General features: G+C 45.4%; 1 protein-coding gene across 1 annotated transcript in view; it reads left to right on the top strand.

Annotated features, from left to right (window-relative positions):
• The window catches only part of Spx (Spliceosomal protein on the X), a 75,050-nt gene that overhangs the window by 14,747 nt on the left and 37,279 nt on the right, over positions 1-23,024 (top strand). The window contains exons 2-3 of the mRNA XM_068355143.1: positions 268-467; positions 15,900-16,058. Coding sequence (XP_068211244.1) covers positions 268-467; positions 15,900-16,058 — 359 coding nt within the window. The remainder of the gene's footprint in view (positions 1-267; positions 468-15,899; positions 16,059-23,024) is intronic.

Raw genomic sequence — 23,024 nt, 5'->3', positions numbered from 1 at the left:
AATTATCTTCGAATTTTTCATGTTTGTATGTTAGGAAAAATACAAATAATTTAGAAATTTGTCAGTTTTATTGATTAGAGCCCTCAAAAATATATGCAAATAAAATGTTTTAGATGAATTTAGGTGAGAATTGTTCATATGCTATTCTGTCTTCATAATCTACAAAATCTATTAAATTTTAAATTCACCCCACAGTTGTAACTTTTTTTAAACGTGTTTATACCCAGGATTTTTGTACATGAATTTATAAGTTGTTTTTTTTCCCAGATGCAACGATATATGTTGGTGGTCTTGATGACAAAGTTTGTGAAGGCCTTCTATGGGAACTTTTTGTTCAAGCAGGTCCAGTAGTGAATGTTCACATGCCGAAAGACCGAGTTACACAACAGCATCAAGGTTATGGTTTTGTCGAATTTATGGGTGAAGAAGATGCTGACTATGCAATAAAAATCATGAACATGATTAAGGTAGGTATTGTAAGAACTTTTATCATCATAAACCAAGGTGCAACCCTAGTTGGAAAAGTAAAATACACTGAGAAGCATAGATTAAACTATAAAAAAAAAGATATACAGTATTGTAACATACAGGATAGCATTTGACCTTTGATTCTGTATTCCCCTATATTTATAGCTGTACTCTTCCCTTATGTACAAAATAGCTTATGCAATATTTACATGTTTATACAGAATTGCATAAAAAACAGCACAATGAATAGAGTTGATCTTGCCAATACTGTATGGGACATAGATTCCATATGAGTACTTGTTCCGTAACTGAATTACAAACCCACGCTATTTATAAGGGTATTACTTTTGGTGAAGCTGAAAGGATGAGTCATTAAAATTGGGGATGGAGATTCAGAGTCTAGCTTTTCAGGCTTTTCCGTCATCTACAAGGATACATCAAGCCCTCCTGAAACTTCGTACTTTTCTAGAGAAAAGAGTTTGTTCGGTAAGAGAGTGGATGAGTCTGCTGGGAACCCTCTCCACACTGGAACAATTTGTTTCCCTGGGAAAACTGAATCTCTGGCCTCTTCAATTCCACCTCAATCAGAGCCTAGAGACGGAAAGCTTTCCCCTTACGGAACCAGTAAGAAGGTGCCTCCTGTGGTGGAACGACCTGGGCAAGCTTCAGGAAGGTCTCTCATTGGAACAAAGGATCCCAGACCTTGCATTGTGTTCCGACGCCTCCGACTCGGGGTGGGGAGCAACACTGGGCAATTTGGAGATCTCAGGTCTGTGGACAAGGGATCAGGAGAGCCTCCACATCAATCAGAAGGAGCTGTTGGCAGTCCTGTTGGCCCTCAAAGGTTTCGAAGGGTTGGTGTTGAACAAAGTGGTGCAGGTCACCGCCGACAACACCACAGCATTGGCCTACATAGCCAAACAAGGCAGGACTCACTCGAGGTCACTTTACGAGACTGCAAAGATTCTTCTCGTTTGGGCAAAGGAAAAAATGTAACCCTGCTTACAAGATTCATCCAAGGAGAGAAGAACGTGATGGCAGACAGCCTCAGCAGGAGGGATCAAGTTCTGTCCACGGAGTGGACATTGCATCTAGAGGTATGCGAGAAGCTATGGCGGATTTGGGGTCGTCCGTCCATAGACCTGTTCGCAACCTCGAAAACAAAAAGGTTGGAGACACTGCTCCCCAGTTCTGGATCTCGAAGCGACACACATAAACGCTTTCCTGCTGGATTGGTCTCACCTGGACATGTACGCGTTCCCACCATTCAAAGTTCTGTACAAGGTGTTACAAAAGTTTGTGTCACACGAGGGAACCAGGTTGACTCTTGGCTCCCTTTTGGCCCTCAAGAGAGTGGTTCTCAGAGGTACTGGAATGGATGGTGGACATTCCGAGAATCCTCCCATTGAGAGTAGATCTTCTCAAACAACCTCACTTAGAAAGACACCATCAAAACCTCCAAGCTCTACGTCTAACTGCCTTCAGGCTATCGAAAAACTCACAAGAGCTAGAGGATTTTCGAAGGAGGCAGCTAGGGCTATCGCTAGAGCAAGGAGAGCTTCTACCATCAAGGTTTACCAGTCCAAGTGGGAGGTTTTTAGAGAATGGTGCAGAACTAACTCAATTTCTTCATCCAGTACCTCTGTAACTCAAATTGCTGACTTCTTTTTAGACCTGAGAAGAAAACGCTATTTTTCTTCCTCTACCATCAAGGGGTACAGGAGTATGTTAGCGGCCATCTTCAGGCACAGGAATTTGGACCTCTCTGATAATAAAGATCTTCAGGACCTTCTCAGATCATTTGAAACTTCTAAGGAGCGACAACAGGAATCACCAGCCTGGAATCTAGATGTTGTTTTGAAGTTCCTCATGAGTGACAGGTTTGACCCCCTTACACTCGACTTCTTTTAAAGATCTCACTTTAAAGACTTTTCTTGGTTAGTCTGGCAACAGCTAAGAGAGTCGGTGAGGTTCACGCCTTTAGCAAAAATATTGGCTTCAGAAACGGCAAAGCCATATGCTCCTTGCAACTTGGATTCCTGGCCAAGAACGAACGTCCTTCTCATCCATGGCCTAAGTCTTTCGAGATTACAATCCTTTCCGATGTGGTTGGTGAAGAGTTGGAGAAGGTCCTGTGTCCTGTAAGAGCACTGAAGTTCTATCTGGACAGAACTAAAGAATTAAGAGGCAAGTCAGAAGCTCTTTGGTGTGCAGTCAGGAAACCCTCGTTACCAATGTCAAAAAACGCCATCGTTTTTTATAAGACTTTTAATAAGAGGGGCTCACTCACACATGGTGAGGCAAACCTCAAACTGCTGAAAGTGAAAACTCACAAAGTTAGAGCTGTTGCAACTTCTGTAGCTTTCAAGCAGAATCGTTCTCTGCAGAGCATCATGGACACAACCTTTTGGAGTAGTAAATCTGTGTTCACCTCACATTACTTGAAACGTGTCCAGACTCTTTATGAGGACTGCTACACTTTTGGACCATTCGTAGCAGCGAGTGCAGTAGTGGGGGAAGGATCTACCACTATGTTCCCCGAATCCTAGTACCCTTTTTCTTCTCTTGGAACTTTTATATTTTTTGGTTGTTTGTGGAGATTGGTCGACAGTCTTCCGCAATCTTTGATTTTAGTCAGGTGGTCATTTTGTTCCTTGAGAGCGCCCGGAGCAAGGGTATTGGACGAGATCCTGTCACATAGAGGTATTTACACCGGTTTGACAGCTCCTAGAGGTCTTCAGCCCCCTGGGTGGATCGCTGGATCTCATAAGGAAAGCGGACATAATGAGGCAGAGAATCATTGAAGTCAGCTTCCTTATCAGGTACGAACCCTCAAGCTTGTTTTTATTAACTCTTAAGTAATATTCCAACAATGTTGGCTGTCTCTAACCCTCCACCAAGGGTGTCAATCAGCTATTTTTATATAACCACCGGGTAAGTTTGATGTTTAAAAATTATATTTTCATAATAAAATAAATTTTTGATCATACTTACCCGGTGGTTATATAAACTTTATTCCCCCTATCCTCCCTTTTGGAGACCTATGGGCATGGAAGATCTGAGGAATTATGGAATGGTTCTGTGTATCTCGCGTGAGAGGGCGCTGGTGTACACCTGGCTACTCTATCTGCGATTGCTGCGAGTTTTGAATTTCTGCCGGACGTCAGAGACTAAAGCTATTTTTATATAACCACCGGGTAAGTATGTTCAAAAATTTTCTTTTATTATGAAAATATAATTTTTCCTAACAATACAAACCTGTAGCTATTTGTACAAATTGGCCCACCAACCTAGTCCTCCTTGCAGTCCTACCTCCAAGCAAAGTGAAGTACAGTCACAGGTGTGTAAGTGAGATATATTGTTACAAACTCCCCCCCCCCCTCCCACTAATGAGCGTTATGGTGGTTAACCCTTGCTAAAATTCTAATGGATCATCTTTTAGCTTCGCTGAAAGTAATACCCTTATAAATAGCTACAGGTTTGTATCTTTAGGAAAAATACAAATTGCTTCTAAATTTATAATTTTATTTATCTCTGAATATTATATTATATTTTATTTAATTATTTATCCAGTATATTTACTTTGTTTTATTTTATTTATATTTTAGTATTAATATAAATAAAATTTTTTCTTCCCAAATTAGATCAGGCCAGCTCTGTAAGAGTGAAGTTTGACTTCATTGGTGTTGTTAATCTCCTCCTTTTAATAATAAGAAAACCTGCAGACCTATCATCACAAATCTGCAAACTAGGCTCACTTATTACAGTATTGACTGTTAGTGTTTATTGCAGAGCTATTTCATCAATAACTCTTAGTGTGTGTAACTGAAAACTGTATGTGGCTTGTGTGCACAAAGAATTCTAGTTTAATTTATTCTTTCTCAAATCATAAATATGTTGAAATCAATGACACTAAATATAATGGAAACAAATATTTTATGAATAGTACTTACCTGGCAGTTATATATATATAGCTTAGTCTCTGACTTTCGGCAGAATTTATTCAAAAATCTCGGCAACCGCCTTGTGGTGGTTGTGCGGTTAGGTGGTTAACAACCCTTACAGGGTGGTACCTGGAGTCATTCCCGTTTTCTGTTCCTCAGATCATCTTTGCCAGCCGGATCGACAACATCGTTGGTCCGCCATTAAGAGTTTTTCGAATTGCTGTTTTGGACTTCGTTTGGTGAAGTACACTGATTTGGGGAATTGGGAATCGTGTTTTGTTATTGTTATTGTACTATTTGCTTTGTTTAACATGAGTGAAAGACTTCATATTCGTGTATGTGCGAGTGATGTATGCAAGGTGAGGTTACCGAAAGTGTCGGTTGACCCTCACACAGTGTGTATGGGTTGCAAGTGATTTGAATGTGCACTAAATAATAGGTGCAAGAAATGCGAGGGTTTAAATGAAGATGATTGGTTAGCTATGAAGCGCTCTATGCGCAAACTAGAACTCGATAGTTAGGAGAGCTAAATCAAAGTCAAAGTCTGCTAGTGAAGCTAGTTTAGATTTTTCTATTGACCCTTTAATTGTTTCCTCTTTGGAAGTTGTTCCTTCCCCTGAGGTAGTAACTTCTGCCCCTTCTACAGGATCTGCGCCTGCGGATGACCCTCGGTATGCCAGGATGGCTGCTGAGTTGGAGGCCATTAAAGCACAATTTGCGGCCTTTAACGGTAAGCGTGAAAGTGGTATTAGTGCTTTTGAAAGTGCAGTGGAGGTGGCGGCTGATCGAATCTGTCATACCCCTAGGTCTAGACCACTACCGAGCTCCCAGGACCAAGGGAGAAGGCACGTCGACAGCCAAAAGGGGTTGAGAGGTGCTTTTCCTCGGTCAGTCGTCTCCTTAGACAGTCCTGTTGCGCCCTCCCAGGCTGCTCTTGACCGCCATAGAAAAGGCGTGTCGGATACGTTAGTGTCTTCACCTGATCCTTCTCCCAGACGCAAGTGGCAATACGAATTGTCAAGACCGACGAAGAGAAGGTGGGACCGGGATGTGCAGTCTCGCTCTCCCTCTCTCGGTTCGAGTAGCCGAGAACCTGAACCTTCTGAGGACGACTTCGATGTTGTTCCTGCTAAGAGGACGAAACCGAGAGTCCTTAGCCCAGTTAAGCCTAGTAAAATTCCTGCTTCTGCTACCAGCACTCCCAAACAGCCACCTCCTTCGGAACCGCGAGAACCAGCAGAAGTCGCAAAAGCTTTTATGGCTGTTATGCAGGAACAGGTTTCATCGCTAGTGCAAGCTTTCAGCCGCCCTCCTTCCCAGTCCGACAGACGTAAGGATGTCTCTTTGCCGGTTAAGAGATCGTCTTTTAGGAGGGAATGAAGTGCCTCTCCAAGGGAACCTCTATGCACTTCGTCGGCCGTACGACACCGCGCACCCTCTTCATCGGCTTGACGCCAGGACGTTACTTCCTCTCGCTCTAGGCGCCAGGACGATACTTCCTCTCGCCCTCGGCGCCAGGACGATTCCGCCTCTTGCCCGAAACTCCAGGACGATTCCGCCTCGTGATTTAGGCAGCAGGACGAATGCAGCCTGCCTTATCAGGACGATACCTCTTCTCGCCGCCAGGATAATAGCAGCGCTTGGCGCCAGGACGCTTCCTTCTCTAGGCGCCAGGACGACACGCTCGGCGCCAGGACGCAAGCAGCTCTCGGTGCCAGGCTGCTTGCAACCCCCTCCTTCAAGATGTAGACCCTGATCAGGACCTCGATGATGTATCGGAAGAGGAAGAGAAACCTACCGACTCTGCTAGCGACTATAAGGTTCTGTCTCGCTCCCTTTTGGAACTATATGGGGAAGAATTCCAACCTTCGGTTCCTCGTTCTCCTCAGTCACAATTCACCAGGAAGAAGGCTACGAAGCATTCGGCCTTCATCAAAATGAAGCTTTCAATTTCTGGCAGGGAAGCGCTCGCTAAGGTGGGTGATTGGATGAAGGAGCGGAGGCAAGCGGTCAAGACCACCTTTTCTTTCCCTCCATCTCGACTCGCTTCCAAGGCTGGTATGTGGTATGAGACAGGGGAATCATTGGGTCTAGGAGTGCCTGCCTCCTCCCAAGGTTACTTCTCTGGTCTTGTGGACTCGGCAAGAAGACATGCTCTGAACTCTGCCAAGGTGATGTGGTCCATGTCGGAACTTGATCACCTCGTCAAGGGAATTTTCAGGGTTTTCGAGGTTTTTAGCTTCCTAGACTGGTCTCTCGGGACTCTGGCCAGGAAGACAGAACTTCTGGAAGGCATGAAGGATCTGACGAGTATGATGTCCTGCATGGACAAAGCTCCTAGAGATGGGGCTAATGAGTTGGATTCCCTTTTCTCAGCAGGGGTCTTGAAGAAGAGGGCTCTGTTGTGCTCCTTCACCTCTAGGTCGTTGACTGTTGCCCAGAAGTCGGAACTGCTTTACGACCCTCTGTCACACCATCTCTTTCCCGAAGCTCTGGTCAGAGGTATCTCCCTTTCTCTGGCACAAAAGGCTACTCAGGACCTTTTATCTCGGTCTGCTAGAAAGCCTTTGCCTGTCGCTCCTGCTCCTCTGAAGAAGGAAGAGAGAAAGTTCCAGCAGCCCTTTCGGAATAGGGCTTCCTCGAGAGCGGATTTCAGGGGGAGAAGACAAGAGTCAGGGCCAAGGACCAGCAGAGGTTCGTTTAGGCCCCGATCCAAGAAATGAGATGGAAGTCCTCCAAACAACAGTAGGGGCAAGACTGTCACTTTTTTGGCAGTCTTGGAAGAGAAGAGGGGTGGACACCTGGTCCCTCTCGGTCATCAAGGAAGGTTACAATATCCCTTTTTTAAAGAAGCCTCCTCTCTCAGATACTCCCCTAGCCTTAGTGATGCAGTACGCCGATGCGGGGAAACAAGAGGCTCTTCTGGAGGTAGTCGACCAGATGGTCAAGGGAGACATAGAGCCAGGTCGGGACCTTGCCTCCCCAGGCTTTTACAATCGCCTGTTTCTGGTTCCCAAGAACTCGGGTGGATGGAGACCAGTCCTAGATGTCAGCTCTCTGAACGCCTTCGTGGAGAAAACAAAGATCTCCATGGAGACGACTCAGTCCGTGCTGGCAGCAGTTCGTCCAGGCGACTGGATGGTATCTCTCGACCTGCAGGACGCTTATTTTCACGTCCCCATTCATCCGACTTTCAAAGGAAATAAATAAGATTTGTGATTCAGGGCAAGTGCTTTCAATTCAGATCATTTTGCTTCGGTCTTAGCATGGCTCCTCAAGTTTTCACCAGGCTAATGGCGAACGGGGCAGGCTGGTTACATCAGGACGGAATAAGGGTATCCTTCTATCTGGACGACTGGTTGATCCGATCGCAGTCAAAAGAAAAATGTCTGGAGGCCCTACAGAAGACGTATACGATGACTCAGGACCTGGGACTCATCATCAACAGGGAGAAGTCTCAGACCGAACCGAATCAGACTATTCTCTATTTGGGGATAGTTCTGAATTCAGTTCTTTTTTGGGCTTCTCCCTCCCAGGAAAGGCAGACCAGGTGCCTAGAGAAAGTCAGAGAATTTTTAAAGAAGCAGGAATGCTCAGCGAAGGAGTGGATGAGTTTGCTGGGAACTCTATCCTCCCTAGAGCAGTTTGTCTCGTTGGGGAGACTGCACCTAAGACCTCTGCAACACTTCCTCGCAAAGGCATGGAACAGGAAGACCCAGGAGGACGTCTTTTCTTTTCCCATTCCGACAGAGATCAAGGATCTTTTGATGTGGTGGCTGGACCCAGCTCTGTTATGAGAAGGGATCTCCTTGTACAAGAAGAACCCCGACCTAGTGTTATTCTCAGATGCGTCGGAGTCAGGCTGGGGAGCAACACTAGGGAACAAGGAGGTCTCAGGCATTTGGGAAGGAAGTCAGGTCAGTTGGCATATCAACAGGAAGGAGTTGATGGCCATTCTGTTGGGGCTAAAGGCCTTCGAAACCTCGGTGTCAGGGAAGACTGTGGAGATCAACTCAGACAACACCACAGCTCTCGCGTACATCAGGAAACAAAGGGAAACTCACTCCCCCTCTCTGTTCAGAACAGCAAGAGAGTTTCTTCTTTGGGCGAGCGAGAACAGGACTCAGCTGTTAACGAGGTTTGTTCAAGGGCAAAGAAACAACAGGGCAGACATGCTCAGCAGGAAGGGACAAGTTCTTCCCACAGAATGGACTCTCAACCCGCAAGTCTGTCAGAGGCTCTGGAAGTTGTGGGGCAGACCTGTGATTGACCTTTTCGCCTCCAACTTGAACAACAGGATCCCCAACTACTGCTCCCTGGTCCCGGACGAGGAAGCGGTAGCAGTGGACGCCTTCTTGGTGGATTGGAGGGGGATGGACATGTATGCGTTTCCCCCGTTCAAGATCATCAATCTGGTTGTCAGGAAATTCGCTCTCCTTGATTCGGGACGAATGATCCTAGTGGCTCCATTCTAGCCTGCAAGGGAATGGTTCACGGAAGTGGTGGGCATGCTGATGGACTTCCCAAGAAGACTCCCGGGAAGTCCAGATCTTCTCTGACAGCCCCACTTCGCCACTTCGAGAGGTATCATCAAAACCCCCTCGCTCTCAAACTGACTGCCTTCAGACTGTCGAGAAGCTTGTCAGATCTCGAGGCTTTTCGGCACAAGCGGCGAAAGCTATTGCCAGAGCAAGGAGAATCTCTTCACAAAGAGTCTACCAGTCTAAGTGGGAGACCTTTAGAGCTTGGTGCAGGCGGCACAAGATTTCTTCGACCACTACCTCGCTGAGCCAGATTGCAGACTTTTTATTGTACCTCAGACAGGATGCTAAGCTGGCTGTATCTACCATCAAAGGATGCAGGAGTATGCTCTCAACCGTCTTTAGGCATAGAGGCCGAGAGTTGTCCCAAAATAAGATTTAAAGGACCTCATTAGGTATTTTGAGACGAAGAAACAGGTACAATTAAGACCCCCATCTTGGAACCTGGATGTGATGTTTAAGTTTCTGTGCTCCAAGAAATTTGAACCTATCTCGCAAGCCTCTCTTCGAGATGTAACGAAGAAAACCCTCTTCCTTATGACTCTAGCGACTGCCAAAAGGGTCAGCGAGGTCCAGGCGATTGAGAAGCGGGTAGGCTTCAACCAGAATGGAGCGGTTTGTGCCTTAAGGTTCGACTTTTTCGCTAAGAACGAGAACCCTTCGAAACCCTGGCCTAGGACGTTTGAGGTCCGTAACCTCACGAACCTAGTGGGTCAAGAGCAGGAAAGACTCCTCTGCCCAGTTAGGGCCCTTAAAGCTTATTTGGCTCACACTAAGAACGTGAGAGGTGCATCCAGCTCGTTATGGTGTTCAGTGAAGGATCCACAAAAACCCCTGTCAAAGAATGCTTTGTCCTTTTTCCTGAGGGAAACTATTAGGGAAGCCCACCTCTTATGTGAGGAGGAACACTTCGCCCTGTTGAAAGTACGGGCTCACGAAGTGAGAGCCATTGCTACCTCACTGGCATATCAGAAAAATATGTCAGTTAGGCAAATCATGGACGCAACGTTCTGGAGGAGCGACTCTGTCTTCGCTTCTCATTACCTCAGAGAGGTGGGAGTAGACTATGACAAGTGTTATGCCTTGGGCCCATGCGTAGCTGCGTCTTCTATATTAGGCAAAGGAGTTACTACCCCCTCTCAACCTTAGTTTGTATGCATGTATGAGGGTTTGTGTTTTTATGGTTGTCTGAGGACTTCGTCTTGTGGTACGGTTCCCTCAGTCTAGATAAATAGTTTATATCCATTCTGCAAGGTTAGGTGGTTAGTTTTAGTAAGTTTGCAGGTTTTTATTATATGGGGCAAAGGTAGTTTCTGAAGTCTAGTCAAGTTGTTGGTCTTACCCCTTTGACAGACTCGATTGAGTTTTTTACAGCATAGCAGGTCTACTCCTGGCTGAACACTCCTAAGGGAAAGCGACTCTAGAGGCAGTAACCTTTGAAGTCAGCTACCTTAGCAGGTAAGGAATCAAGGTGTTTTTTCTCCTACAACTCTTTTGTTGTTTCCCCAACGCTGTTTACTGTCTGTTTCCCCTCCTCCAAATGTGTGAATCGGCTATATATATATAACTACCAGGTAAGTACTATTCATAAAAATGGAGTTTTTATGATAAAGTTTTATGAATACTTACCTGGCAGTTATATATATCCTAAAGCCCACCCACCTCCCCTTAGGAGACAGGTCGGGCATAGATGATCTGAGGAACAGAAAACGGGAATGATTCCAGGTACCACCCTGTAAGGGTTGTCAACCACTTAACCTCACAACCACTACAAGGCGGTTGCCGCGATTTTCAAATAAATTCTGCCGAAAGTCAGAGACTAAGCTATATATATATAACTGCCAGGTAAGTATTCATAAAACTTTGTTTTATCATAAAAACTCTATATTAACAATACAACTTACAAGTACTACTGAATACTTTATATTCAAATTGCAATGGGTATTTAACTTTTTTGCCAATAGAATCTCCTTGGGATAATTATATTACTTAAAGGTTAGAATGAAATAAAAATAACTCTTTCAATCATATGTATGTTATTGTATAGCGTAGTCTAATCTTCAAAATCTATTTAAAATTTACCATATGAAAGTGTACTATGGTAGAGTTGAACAGTGTTGGACAATGGATAGTAGGGCATACAGTAGTACAAAAATATCCTGATAAGGGAAATCCTGTGATCCCAGGAAATTTCATGATTTTTTCCAGAATATTTGGATACTAAGATGCCCCTACAAAAGGAAACCATAGTTCCAAGTACCCATTCATCAGTCTTCTCGAAGATACCTTCACTTCTTTCTCTTTGGGTTACAAGTTCAAGACTGTTCTTCGGACTGTGTAATGCTACTACTGTGTTTACTCGGGTGTTCACTTTGGTAGCAGTTGATCCTGGCCTTCTCTGTGAGGCAGTTACGGGATTGAGTTGCTTTTTTGGCATGATCTGAGAATTAATTATGATAAATTGGGAGAAGTTAAATCTCATACCTAAACAGGTTAAAATACTTTGGCATGCTGATAGATAAACAACAGAACCGAGAGTTTTTCCATCAGACGATGGCATCAGTAAGCTCAAGGAGGTAGCAGAACCATTCCTGTCCAAGACAGTACTCCCAGATTCATTTCAGCCAACTTAACTCGCTGCAGAAGCTTGTTCTTCACGGTGATCTTCAGTGGTCAGCCTACAGAGATCACCCAACCTTTTTGTTCCATAGGAATGGGAGGCTCAGGATGAACTTGCCTAGTAGCTAAGCAAGAAGGAAAACCTCCCCTATGGAGTCCCACTTGACTCCCCACCTCAGGATGCTGCTGTTCTCAGATGCATCAAAGACGGTGTGTGCCGCACACCTGGGCGTTATTATCAGGAGTGTGGTCAGAAGGAGAGAGATATATACTCATCAGTCCCAAAAATGTAAAGAGCAGTTCTAGCCCAGCAAGCATTCCAAGAACGTTTGAGGAGCAACACCACCACTCTAATAGCCTACGTCAACAAGCAAGGGTACCATGGCTTTGCTACTTCCTTTGCTAGCTGATAGAGCAGATGCACATCTAGGTGGCATATAACGCCATAGTTGTGAGCTTGGGACATTCTGTGCAAGAAGTAATGTACTAGCAGACACTCAGTCACCAGGGGCAGGTTATAGGGTCGTAGTAGTCCCTGCATCCTTTCCTAGTGGAAAGGCTTCTTGCCCTGGGGAGCTCTCTGGGGATTGAACTTTCCATTACACAGATAAACAGGAAACTCCCCATATTTCATTCTCCAGTTCCAGAACCGAGGGAAGTGATCGCATAAACACCCATAACACACAGGAGCACTTGGATGCTTACGCCTTTTCTCTGTCCAGCCTGATCCTCCCCCTAATCAACCAACTGGTATTCTGATCTTTTAGCACTTTTAGTTGAGGTCCCAAGAGAACTACCCTAGTGGTCGACACTTCTTTGTCACCCGCATCTTCAGAGACTTCCAACATCTCATCTGACCAAAGGCCTTTTACAAGGCACTGCGTAGGAGATGTCTGGATGCCTATGATGGTTCTCTGTAGCTTTCTACCAGGAAAGTGGGCCATCTTCTGCCATTGGGTTCTTAGAAGGGATACTTCTCCAGCTGGAGTATTTCTAGCATAGATCGTGGATTTTTTAGTCTTCCTTTACCAAGAGAAATGCCTCTCAGTCGTGTCTGTCAAAGGCTACCCCTCAGTCTTGAGTCCTGTGTTTCGACTAACGGGTGTAGACCTCTCCTCCTTGTGGAGGTGTTAGGAGCAGCGTCGAGCAGTCTTATCTACCCCAGGACCTCACCCCTGGAATGATACATGACTATAGTGCTCAAGGCTTGTACTCATACCCCGTTTGAGCCTTTGAGAAGGTCGTTAGAAAGAGATCTGACCCTCGACTGTCTTTTTGCTAAGCCTTATCAGGAGTTGAGAGAGTAGTCACCCATACTATGGGTTAGAAGGTCTCTTTTGAGTTTGGGCTAAAGTTCATGGCCATACCTAAATTCCTGCACAACCTCAGACTAGAGACTTTCATCCCCTCTCTACTTGAAGCGATGGGTGACAATCGAGAGATGCTTTTGTGTCCCTTGAGGGCTTTGTAGTGCTAACTGTTGACTACCGAAGGTTTCAGTTCTAAGTGCCAGTACCTCTTCTTTAGCACTGGAAGAACCAAGAAAGTGGTGTCGAGGAATTCGGTGTCTTTCTGGCTTCAACAACTTAAACCTCGACAACTGAGAATGTTGAGGTTCCATCCAGGAGCAGGGCTCACGAAATCACGGGTATAGGCCCCACTCTAACCTTCAAAAGGAATCTTGTAGTCAGGCAGGTGTTAAAGGCTGGAGTTTGAAACTTCAATCAAGCTTCACGGCTCTTTATCTATGAGACCACACTGTACACAGTACTTATATGTCCCTTGACACTTTTTCTCAATCCTATGGTGGCTGGCCAAGTAGTTGTGTAGCCAGCCCATTTCCCTCATGGGATGGAAAGCATCTTATCTATGGGATGGAATGTAGGATGACTGGTTCTGCATCATTCCTTCCCCTCTATTGAGCATGAATCAGTCCTACCATTACTAAGTGGATCTGACTTGATGCTGGTATGTTACTCTTCTAAGCTTTATTCTTTAGAATCTAAAGAAGTAGCTCCCCAATCCTCCTTTGATGAGGGTTAGGAGGGTGGAATATATACCAAGCTATTGGCCATCATATGCCAGGTATATAATTCTGAACTGCTCTCCCCTTTTGGGGGAAAGGATTCCTCTTGACCATGTACTAATCTTTTTGTACGGCCAGGCCCTATTAGCCCAATGCTCCCTATGATGGACAGATAGGAAGTTGTTGGAGTGTTCTCCTTTGATCCTGTTTGGGATCAGGTAGACTTGACACTTCCAGAGAAGAAAAAGAACCAACCAGTTCAGTTCTAGGGGACTTCCAGTCCACCAATAAGGGAGTATCCCTATTTTAAAGAATGAAAGGTTTTAATATGTGCAGGAACAAATATCAAAATGTGAAGTTGATTTGTATTTTTCTAGCTATGGAACCCTGAGCCTTTTAAAGTTAACTTCCCTCCTCAACCATATTTCTCAGTCCTGAGGTGAAGGTCAAAGGTAAAGAATCTAAGATTTCAACAGATTTTCCAACTCTGCTAAAGACATTCCATGTTTTAAAGGACTCAGGTTTTGTAGCTAGGAAATATAGAATTTACAGTACTTTATAAAATGTATCAAATGTTGAATCTTATTATAAAGCCATATAAACATGTGTGTGAAATTATCTACCATATTTGGAACTGATAGGATATGGTATTAGGATGGTAGAAACTTTTTTTTTTTAAATTTGAAAGCACAACTGTAGTGAGACGTTTCATTAATCAGAATTTAGATTTGATGACAATAAGAGCCAGTAAGGTAATTATCATGGTCAGTTATTGTCAATGGAATTATCAGTTTCAAGAAATTGAAATTAGTGTGAACATTAATTAATTAATTAGAATTAATCTTGACAATATAGGAATTTAATTAGGTAATTCAATTACATTATTTTATTGTGATCCCCTATTAATTCAAGACTGTATATTGGTTATATGAGAATAGACCAAGATGTGTGCATAAAAGTTAAGACTTTGTCATTTATACCCTACTTTTGATAGACTGAGTACCACAGTCCCTCCTACCATGGCGATGTGTTATTCAGCACATAATTCTTTGGGGAGTTTCAGGGAAATAAACGACTTACAAATTAAAATTGATTATTTTAATACTTCCCTGAGAATCATATGAGTTTCCACCCTCCTCCCCACTCACAATTGTTCTTATTTTTCTCTACAATACTTGCTGCTCAGAAGAATGAGGATGCAATATGGCACCAACTGGTTTACCGTCATAAGACACTACCGCAAGAGAGTTATTGGGTCCTTTGACTGGCTAGACAGTACTACATTGGACCCCTCTCTCTGGTTACGGCTCATTTTGTCTTTTCCTACACATACACAAATAGTTTCCACATCCTCCTCTGTACTCATACACCTGACAACACTGTGATTACCAAACAATTCTTCACTCAAGGGGTTAACTACTGCAATGTAATTCTTCATTTCCTACTTTCCTCTTGGTAAGGTTTGAATAGACTCTAGCTATGATAAGCAGATCTAGGAGAAGGACACTCCAAAATCAAACCATTGTTCTCCAGTCTTGGGTAGTGCCATAGCCTCTGTACCATGGCCTTCCACTGTCTTGGATTAGAGTTCTCTTGCTTGGTGGTGCTCTCATGCATGCAGTTCTATCTTATTTCTCTCTTTCCTTTTGTTTGAAGTTATAGTTTATATACGAAAGATCTAATTTAATGTCGTTACTGTTCTTAGTATATTTTATTTTGATTGTTTGTTACTTTTCTTGTAGTGTTTCATTTGCTTGTTTCCTTTCCTCACTCGGCTATTTTTCTCTGTTGGTGTACTTGGGCTTATATCATCTTGCTTTTCCAATTAGGGTTATAGATTAGCTTGTAATAATAATGTACTGTATTCCTCCGCTATATCTTAAATATTTGGAACAAAAGGTTTATACACATCTTTTTAAGAATTTTTATTTTTGTTTATGGAAGGAGTGAATAACACAAAATTCTTTGGTATTAAATTAATTCATTTTTAATTTGAAAACTGTTTTACCCCACAGTACTTCCATCTGTTTATTCTCACATATTGTTTTCTGGGTTACACTGACGTTACTTTTCTTATCCTTTCCTTTAATTCGGTGAATAACTCCTAAATTCTAACATGCACTGGATATTTACTATTACCCAAAGAGTTTATATTTGTGAGTGCATTGTTTTCCCAATACTGTGAAATGTGAACATTCGCTTAGCTACAGAACCATGAAAGTGAACTGTTTGAAAAAAAGCTAAAACTTTTCCTTGTCATAAGTTAGTGTGATTTTATTTTATTTCTGTTTTTACTTACAGCTGTATGGTAAACCTATAAGGGTTAACAAAGCATCAGCCCATCAAAAGAATTTGGACGTTGGAGCAAATATATTCATTGGTAACTTGGACCCTGAAGTTGATGAGAAGCTTTTGTATGATACATTTTCAGCTTTTGGTGTTATTCTTCAAACTCCAAAGGTAAATGTGTTACCATTCTTTACTCTACTTAGATTTCAGACTTGTAACAAATTATTTAATTTGGTTACTTGTTTAATTTTCTATTCATTACAAACAAGGCATGAGGATTGCAAATGTACAGGCAAAGCTAGAAAGCTCTCAGACAGAGCCATAAATCTATCATGAGAAAATGAGTATAGGTATACCTCGCCTTACGTCGGTAATTGGTTCCAGGAGAGGCGACCGAAGTTGAAATACCACTTGAGTCGAATATACTTGTCTCTGAATTTACTTGTCACTAGGCTAAACTTCAAATAACCATTCCCAGTTCTGTGTTTTATTTGTAAATGCAATTCGGATAATATATGGTCAATTGGAATCTTTTGCCCCCTGTGGCCGCAGGGGCATGAAAACAATTTGAATAGCGCCAACGTATCCCTGCGTGTCGTAAGAGGCGACTAAAAGGGACGAGACGAAGGGGCTGGGAACCCCCTCTCCTGTATTATAATCCTGTGAGACATCAAAGAAGTGGAGCTGGGGGGAGAGTGACTGCTCCCCGCACTCTAGTATTGAGGTGTTTGAATGTGCATGGAGGGTAGTACGATAGAGAGTAAAAGATGTGAGATTGGAAGTATGTTTAGGAATAGAAGGATGGATATATTGGCTTTGTGTGAGACAAAGATAAAAGGGAAAGGTGAAGTGATGTTTGATGAAATGTCTGGTAGAGTGTCTGGGATTGAAAGGGAAAGAGTAAGATACGGTGTGGCTTTATTGCTGAGTGAATGGATGTCAGGTATAGTAGTGGAATGGAAGGAGATATCATCTAGGTTAATGTGGGTAAGGGTTAGGTTGGGTAGGGAATGTTGGGCTTTTGTCAGTGCGTATGGGCCAGGTTGTGAGAAAAGTGAAGAAGAGCGGAATGATTTCTGGAATGAATTAAATAGGTGTGTAGAAGGAATTATGTAGTTGTCGTAGGTGACTTAAATGCTAGAGTGGGCGCTGGAGAGGTAAAAGTTGTCATTGGGAAGTATGGCGTACCAGGTGAAAATGAGAGTGGTGAGAGACTGGTAGATATGTGTTGAGCAAGAGATGGTGATAAGTTTTAGCTTTTTCAAAAAGAAAGATAAAAACAAGTATACTGTACATGGGTAAGAGTGGCAAATGGAAGAGGGGTAGAAAGGGCGTTAATGGATTATGTGTTGATAACTAAAAGAATGTTTGGAAGATTGAAAGACGTGCATGTGTTTAGGGGTATGGCTAACGTTATGTCTGATCATTTTTTGGTGGAAGGAAAATTAGTTGTAGCAAAAGAGGGGGGGAATAGAGTAGGTGGATGTAAAAGGGAGCTAATGAGGGTTGAAGAGCTAATAAAACTGGGGGTGAAAAGTAAATATCAAGAAAGGTTGAAAATGGCATATGATGGAGTGAAAGTAAGAGAAACAGGTAATTTAGAGGAGTGGAAGTTAGTAAAAGAAAATTTTGTTGGGATTGCAATTGATGTGTGTGGCAAGAAGTTTGTTGGAGGCAGCATGAGGAAGGGCAGTGAATGGTGGAATGAAGGAGTGAAGGTAAAAGTGGAAGAGAAAAAGAGGGCTTTTGAAGAATGGCTGCAGAGTAATAGTGTAGAGAAGTATGAAAGATATAGAGAGAAAAATGTGGAAGTAAAGCGCAAGGTAAGTGAGGCAAAGAGGGGCAGCCGACCTGAGGTGGTGTCAGGGATTGGGTCATGCATATAAAGAGAATAAGAAGTTTTGGAAAGAAGTGAAGAGAGTAAGGAAGGCTGGTTCAAGAATTGAGGAGACAGTGAAGGATGGAAATGGAAGGTTGTTAAGGAGAGGAGGCAAGGAACAGGTGGGTGGAATATTTTGAAACTTTGCTGAATGTTGAGGATAATAGGGAGGCAGATATAATTGCTGTTGCAGGTTTTGAGGTGCCAGTGATGGGAGATGAGAATGAGAGAGAGATTACAAGAGAGGAAGTGAGGAGAGCACTAGATGAAACGAGAGTAGGAAAAGCATCTGGTATGGATGGTGGGAGAGCCGAGATGTTGAAGGAAGGGGGTGTGACTGTACTTGAATGGTTGGTGAGATTGTTTAATATGTGTTTTGTGTTGTCAATGTTACCAGTAGATTGGGTTAGTGCGTGTATTGTACCATGATACAAGGGTAAGAGAGATATGCATGAGTGTTGTAATTCAAAGGGTATTAGTTTGTTGAGTGTGGTGGTGCAATCTGAGAAGTACAGGGTGGTTTTAGAAGAGGTAGGGGTTGTATAAATCAGATTTTTACAGTTAGGCAGATATGCGAGAAATATTTAGCAAAGGGTAAGGAGTATATGTTGCGTTTATGAATCTGGATAAAGCGTATGATAGAGTTGATAGGGAAGCAATGTGGAATGTGATGAGGTTTATATGGAGTTGGTGGAAGGTTGTTGCAAGCAGTGAAAAGTTTCTACAAAGGTAGTAAAGCATGTGTAAGGATAGGAAATGAAGTGAGCGATTGATTTATGGTGAGAGTGGCGCTGAGACAGGGATGTGTGATGTCGCTATGGTTGTTTGACTTGTATGTTGATGGAGTGGTGAGAGAGGTGAATGCTCGAGTGCTTGGACGAGGATTAAAACTGGTAGACGAGAATGACCATGAATGGGAGGTAAATCAGTTGTTGTTTGCGGATGATACTGTACTGGTTGCAGACGCGGAAGAGAAGCTTGGCCGATTAGTGACAGAATTTGGAAGGGTGTGTGAGAGAAGGAAGTTGAGAGTTAATGTGGATAAGAGTAAGGTTATGAGATGTACGAGAGGGGAGGGTGGTGCGAGGTTGAATGTCATGTTGAATGAAGAGTTACTTTAGGAGGTGGATCAGTTGAAGTACTTGGGGTCTGTTGTTGCAGCAAATGGTGGAGTGGAAGCAGATGTATATCAGAGTGAATGAAGGATGCAAAGTGTTGGGGGCAGTTAAGGGAGTAGTAAAAAAATAGAGGGTTGGGCATGAATGTAAAGAGAGTTTTGTATGAGACAGTGATTGTACCAACTGTGATGTATGGATCAGAGTTGTGGGGAATGAAAGTGACGGAGAGACAGAAATTGAATGTGTTGAGATGAAATGTCTAAGGAGTATGGCTGGTGTATCTCGAGTAGATAGGGTTAGGAACGAAGTAGTGAGGGTGAGAACGGGTGTAAGAAATGAGTTAGCAGCTAGAGTGGATATGAATGTGTTGAGGTGGTTTGGCCATGTGGAGAGAATGGAAAAGGGTTATCTGCTAAAGAAGGTGATGAATGCAAGAGTTGATGGGAGAAGTACAAGAGGAAGGCCAAGGTTTGGGTGGATGGATGGAGTGAAGGAAGCTCTGGGTGATAGGAGGATAGATGTGAGAGAGGCAAGAGAGCGTGCTAGAAATAGGAATGAATGGCGAGCGATTGTGACGCAGTTCCTGTAGGCTCTGCTGCTTCCTCCGGTGCCTTGGAAGACCGTGGAGGTAGGAGCAGTAGGGGATTCAGCGTTATGAATCTTCATCTGTGGTGGATAACGGGGGAGAGTGGTCTGTGGCACCCCTAGCAGTACCAGCCGAACTCGGTTGAGTTCCTTGTCAGGCTGGGAGGAACATAGAGAGGAGAGGTCCCCTTTTTTGTTTCATGTGTTTGATGTCGGCTATCCCCCAAAATTGGGGGAAGTGCTTTGGTATAGTGTATGTATGTATGTAGGAATCTATATAAATTTACAAACAATAAATTTTGTATTTTAATTTAGCGAAATAAAAAGTAATCTAATTTTACAAATAGATATACATCCATAATTGTAAATGAAGATGTTTAAAATTTAGCATGTTTACAATACATCGCGGGCTGTTCATTTATGAACGTGGTTTGCTCTGAGATAGTCTAAAATAGAAAGTTGTTCCAACACGGAGTACTTACCTCGAACTACTTCCTTAGGAGTATCTGGGATTCTCTTTCCAACCGACCAAAATTTTGTGTAGTTTCCCCTATCTCCGTTTTCTATAGTGGGTCCCTCTGTGGCGGATGAATACTCGTCCTGAGGCGACCCGGGTCAGCGAGAGCGCGTGGCCAGGTCTCGGTCACCAGTAAGTTTCTAGTCGCGGCGTGATTAATATCTCACCGCTCTCTCACATTACGTGCGACCCTTTGTGTCCCCACGTGGTTCCCGCGTGTTTACCGATTACCTTATTTCCTATCATCTACCTCTTTCCCCTGTGTTCTTGTGTTGCTTGGTGCTTTGGTGTACTATTATGGATCACCAACGTCGTTGCCCCGGGCCTAATGCCGGTAAATCGTGTGGTGCGTTCCTCTTTAAACCGGAGGTTGATCCGCTTACGCTGTGTTCGTCGTGTAGGGGTAGTCTGTGTTCCCCGTCCGCCACGTGTCCGGAGTGCGAGTCCTGGCCCGAGATCCAGTGGGCTCTCTACGGTACCAAGAAGAAGGCGTCCAAGAGATCTCAGGGCTCGTCTCTACCGAAGACCCGGTGTGGGGGAAGACTGCTCTGGCTCCTTCCCCCGCATCGTGGCTGTGTGTCTCAGGTGCTTCAGCAACCGGGGGAGAAGCGGACAAAAAGAGTCCGCCGACAGGCTCGTCGAATCCAGACTCCATCGCATGGACGGCCCCTAGGACGCCCTTCAGGTCCTCTATGCGGCTAAAAGAAGAGTTCGGTAGCTGGTACGCCCCCAAGAAGACTGTGCGGTCTCCCCCGGCGCCGTCGTCGACGCTCCCGCCCGTCGTTATGCAGCCGATCACGCCTGTGAAACGACACGCGGACCCTCCATCAGCATCAGACGTCTCGGAGGACTCGGCGAGCTCGTCTTCCTCCCCGTCATCGGCCTCATCTTCATCATCTTCGTCGGACTCGTCCTCCTCGGAAGATTCCGGTCCCCGGGACTCTAGGAAGAAGCGGAAGAGGTCCCGAAGGAGGAGGTCTTGCTCGCGGTCAGCCCCTTCCAGGAAGCGTGCCAGGACCTCCAGGAAGAAACATAGGAAGGGTCCAGAGACAAGTGGGTCCGTGTAACCATCCCACGCAGCGAGCTCATCAGGGCAGCCTCCACTCCAGGCTCTTCCGGGTGGCTCCCTAGAGCCGCGTCATCGCCCTCGCGACGCGGGTCCTCCAGTCGGTCCGCCCGTCGCCCAAAGTCATCGACACAAGTCTCTTTCGCCAAGCCTAAGCCTGCGAAGACACCGGCTCCATCCGCCCAGCGGAAAAAGCCGCTCCTTCGGCCCGGCAGCATGGCCCCTGGCCCCGGTTCCATGGCAGCTCTACCCAAGCGCCAGGAGCAACCGGGAAACCTTGGTAGGCCCCCGACACCACGAAGCTCCGTTGGAGGGGGTAGACCCGTGACGGCTGCTCGCGTCCCAGCGGATCCACCCGTACTGTAAGTCCCCGCGCCAGTGGTGCGGCGAGAGAGAGGAGATCTAGCCTCCCACGCGGCTCCATCCGTGACCGACGGATCGCCTGACGTGGATGATCAAGTGGCTGAAGGCCTTATAGAAGGGGAAGAGTGCTCGGCGGATGACGTCTCCTCCTACAGAAAGTTGCTCGCGCTCATCAGGCAGCACCACAGGCTTGACGACACGAAACCCTCGACGGAGCAGGCCTGGCTCTCCGGTCTGGTCAGGTTAGTGAACAACCCGGTCCAACAGAAGCAGTCCCTAACCCTTCCTCTAGCGCCAGACATGAAATTAGGTATGGACCATATAGACAGGTACGTCGCGAGCCAAGCGGACGCCCCCAGGGGTCAAGGGTCCTCCAAGCTACTTCCGAGCCTAAGAACACAGAAACGGTTCTACGTCCCGGACGGTCGGCGAGGAGATCCCCGTGCAGTCGAAGCGGCGATAGGCACGCTGAACCAAGGAAGTGCGGAAGACAGGGCTTTCTCTGACCCAGTGTGTTTCTCCCCAGCGGAGGCCGCAATGATGGAGGACATGGCCCAGGACTTAGTCAACGTCACGTCTTGGCTGGACTAGTGGGCCTGTACCCTAGTGGGTTTCCAGTCCTCTCATGACCTCTCTGTGGCAGAGAATCAGACTTTACTGCAAGAACTAATCCACTCAGGGGGGAAGGCGATGAAGTTCCTCACTTTCCAATCCCTCACGCAGACGGCTAACTGGGTCCTACGGGAGAGAGACACTGTCCTTAATAAGCTACTCCGTAGGCTACCCGAGTGGGAGGCAAGGTGCCTGAGGAGCTCCCCGGTGTGGGGCGACTCCGTCTTCCCCCTGAAGGCAGTTGAGGAAGGGATGGAGAGAGTCAGGAGGCTCAAGAAGGCAGGAGAGTCCAGGCCCCCAACTGCAAGGCATCCGGCGCATAGAAGAGCCGCTCCAGACGGCCCCCACTCCTCGTCAGTCCAACCCTGAAGAGATTCCCCGTCGGGTTCCTGGCATCAAGCTTCGCAGCTCTCCCGTAGGGGAAGCACAACCCCACAGGCCTCTTTTAGGACTACCTACCCTAACTCAAGGAGAGGACGTTCGAGCCGCGCCTCCAGGTGAAGGTAGGGAGAGAGGCCCCCTACTCCTGCCAAAGCCTCAGGTAGGGGGATGCCTCAAACACTCTTGGCAAGCTTGGCGGGACAACGGAGCAGATTCATAGACCGTAGCAGTCCTTAAGGACGGGTACAGGGTGCCCCTTCCTGGCGGACCCGCCCCCTCTAATTCCTGACCGACAGGCGTAGTGGTTGGCTCCCAAGGACCCCTTAAAGAAGGTGGCATTACAGGAGGAAGTGTCGGCCATGATCGCCAAAGGGGCGTTGGAATTAGTCAAGAACCCCACCCCGGGGTTCTACAGCAGGCTCTTCCTGGTGAAGGAGGCCGGTCATAAATCTGTCGCCCCTCAACAAGTTCGTATGCAAGACTGACTTCAAGTTGGACACCCCGAAATCGGTAATGGCAGCCTTGAGGGAGGGGGACTTCATGATGTCCCTAGACCTCAAGGACGCCTATTTTCAAATCCCTGTCCACCCCTCCAGCAGGAAGTTCCTAAGGGTGA

This window comes from Palaemon carinicauda, chromosome 31, assembly GCF_036898095.1.
Source record: "Palaemon carinicauda isolate YSFRI2023 chromosome 31, ASM3689809v2, whole genome shotgun sequence".
NCBI lineage: Eukaryota > Metazoa > Arthropoda > Malacostraca > Decapoda > Palaemonidae > Palaemon > Palaemon carinicauda.
Note: the sequence above shows the minus strand (reverse complement) of the source record. Positions and strands in the feature narration are given on the sequence as shown.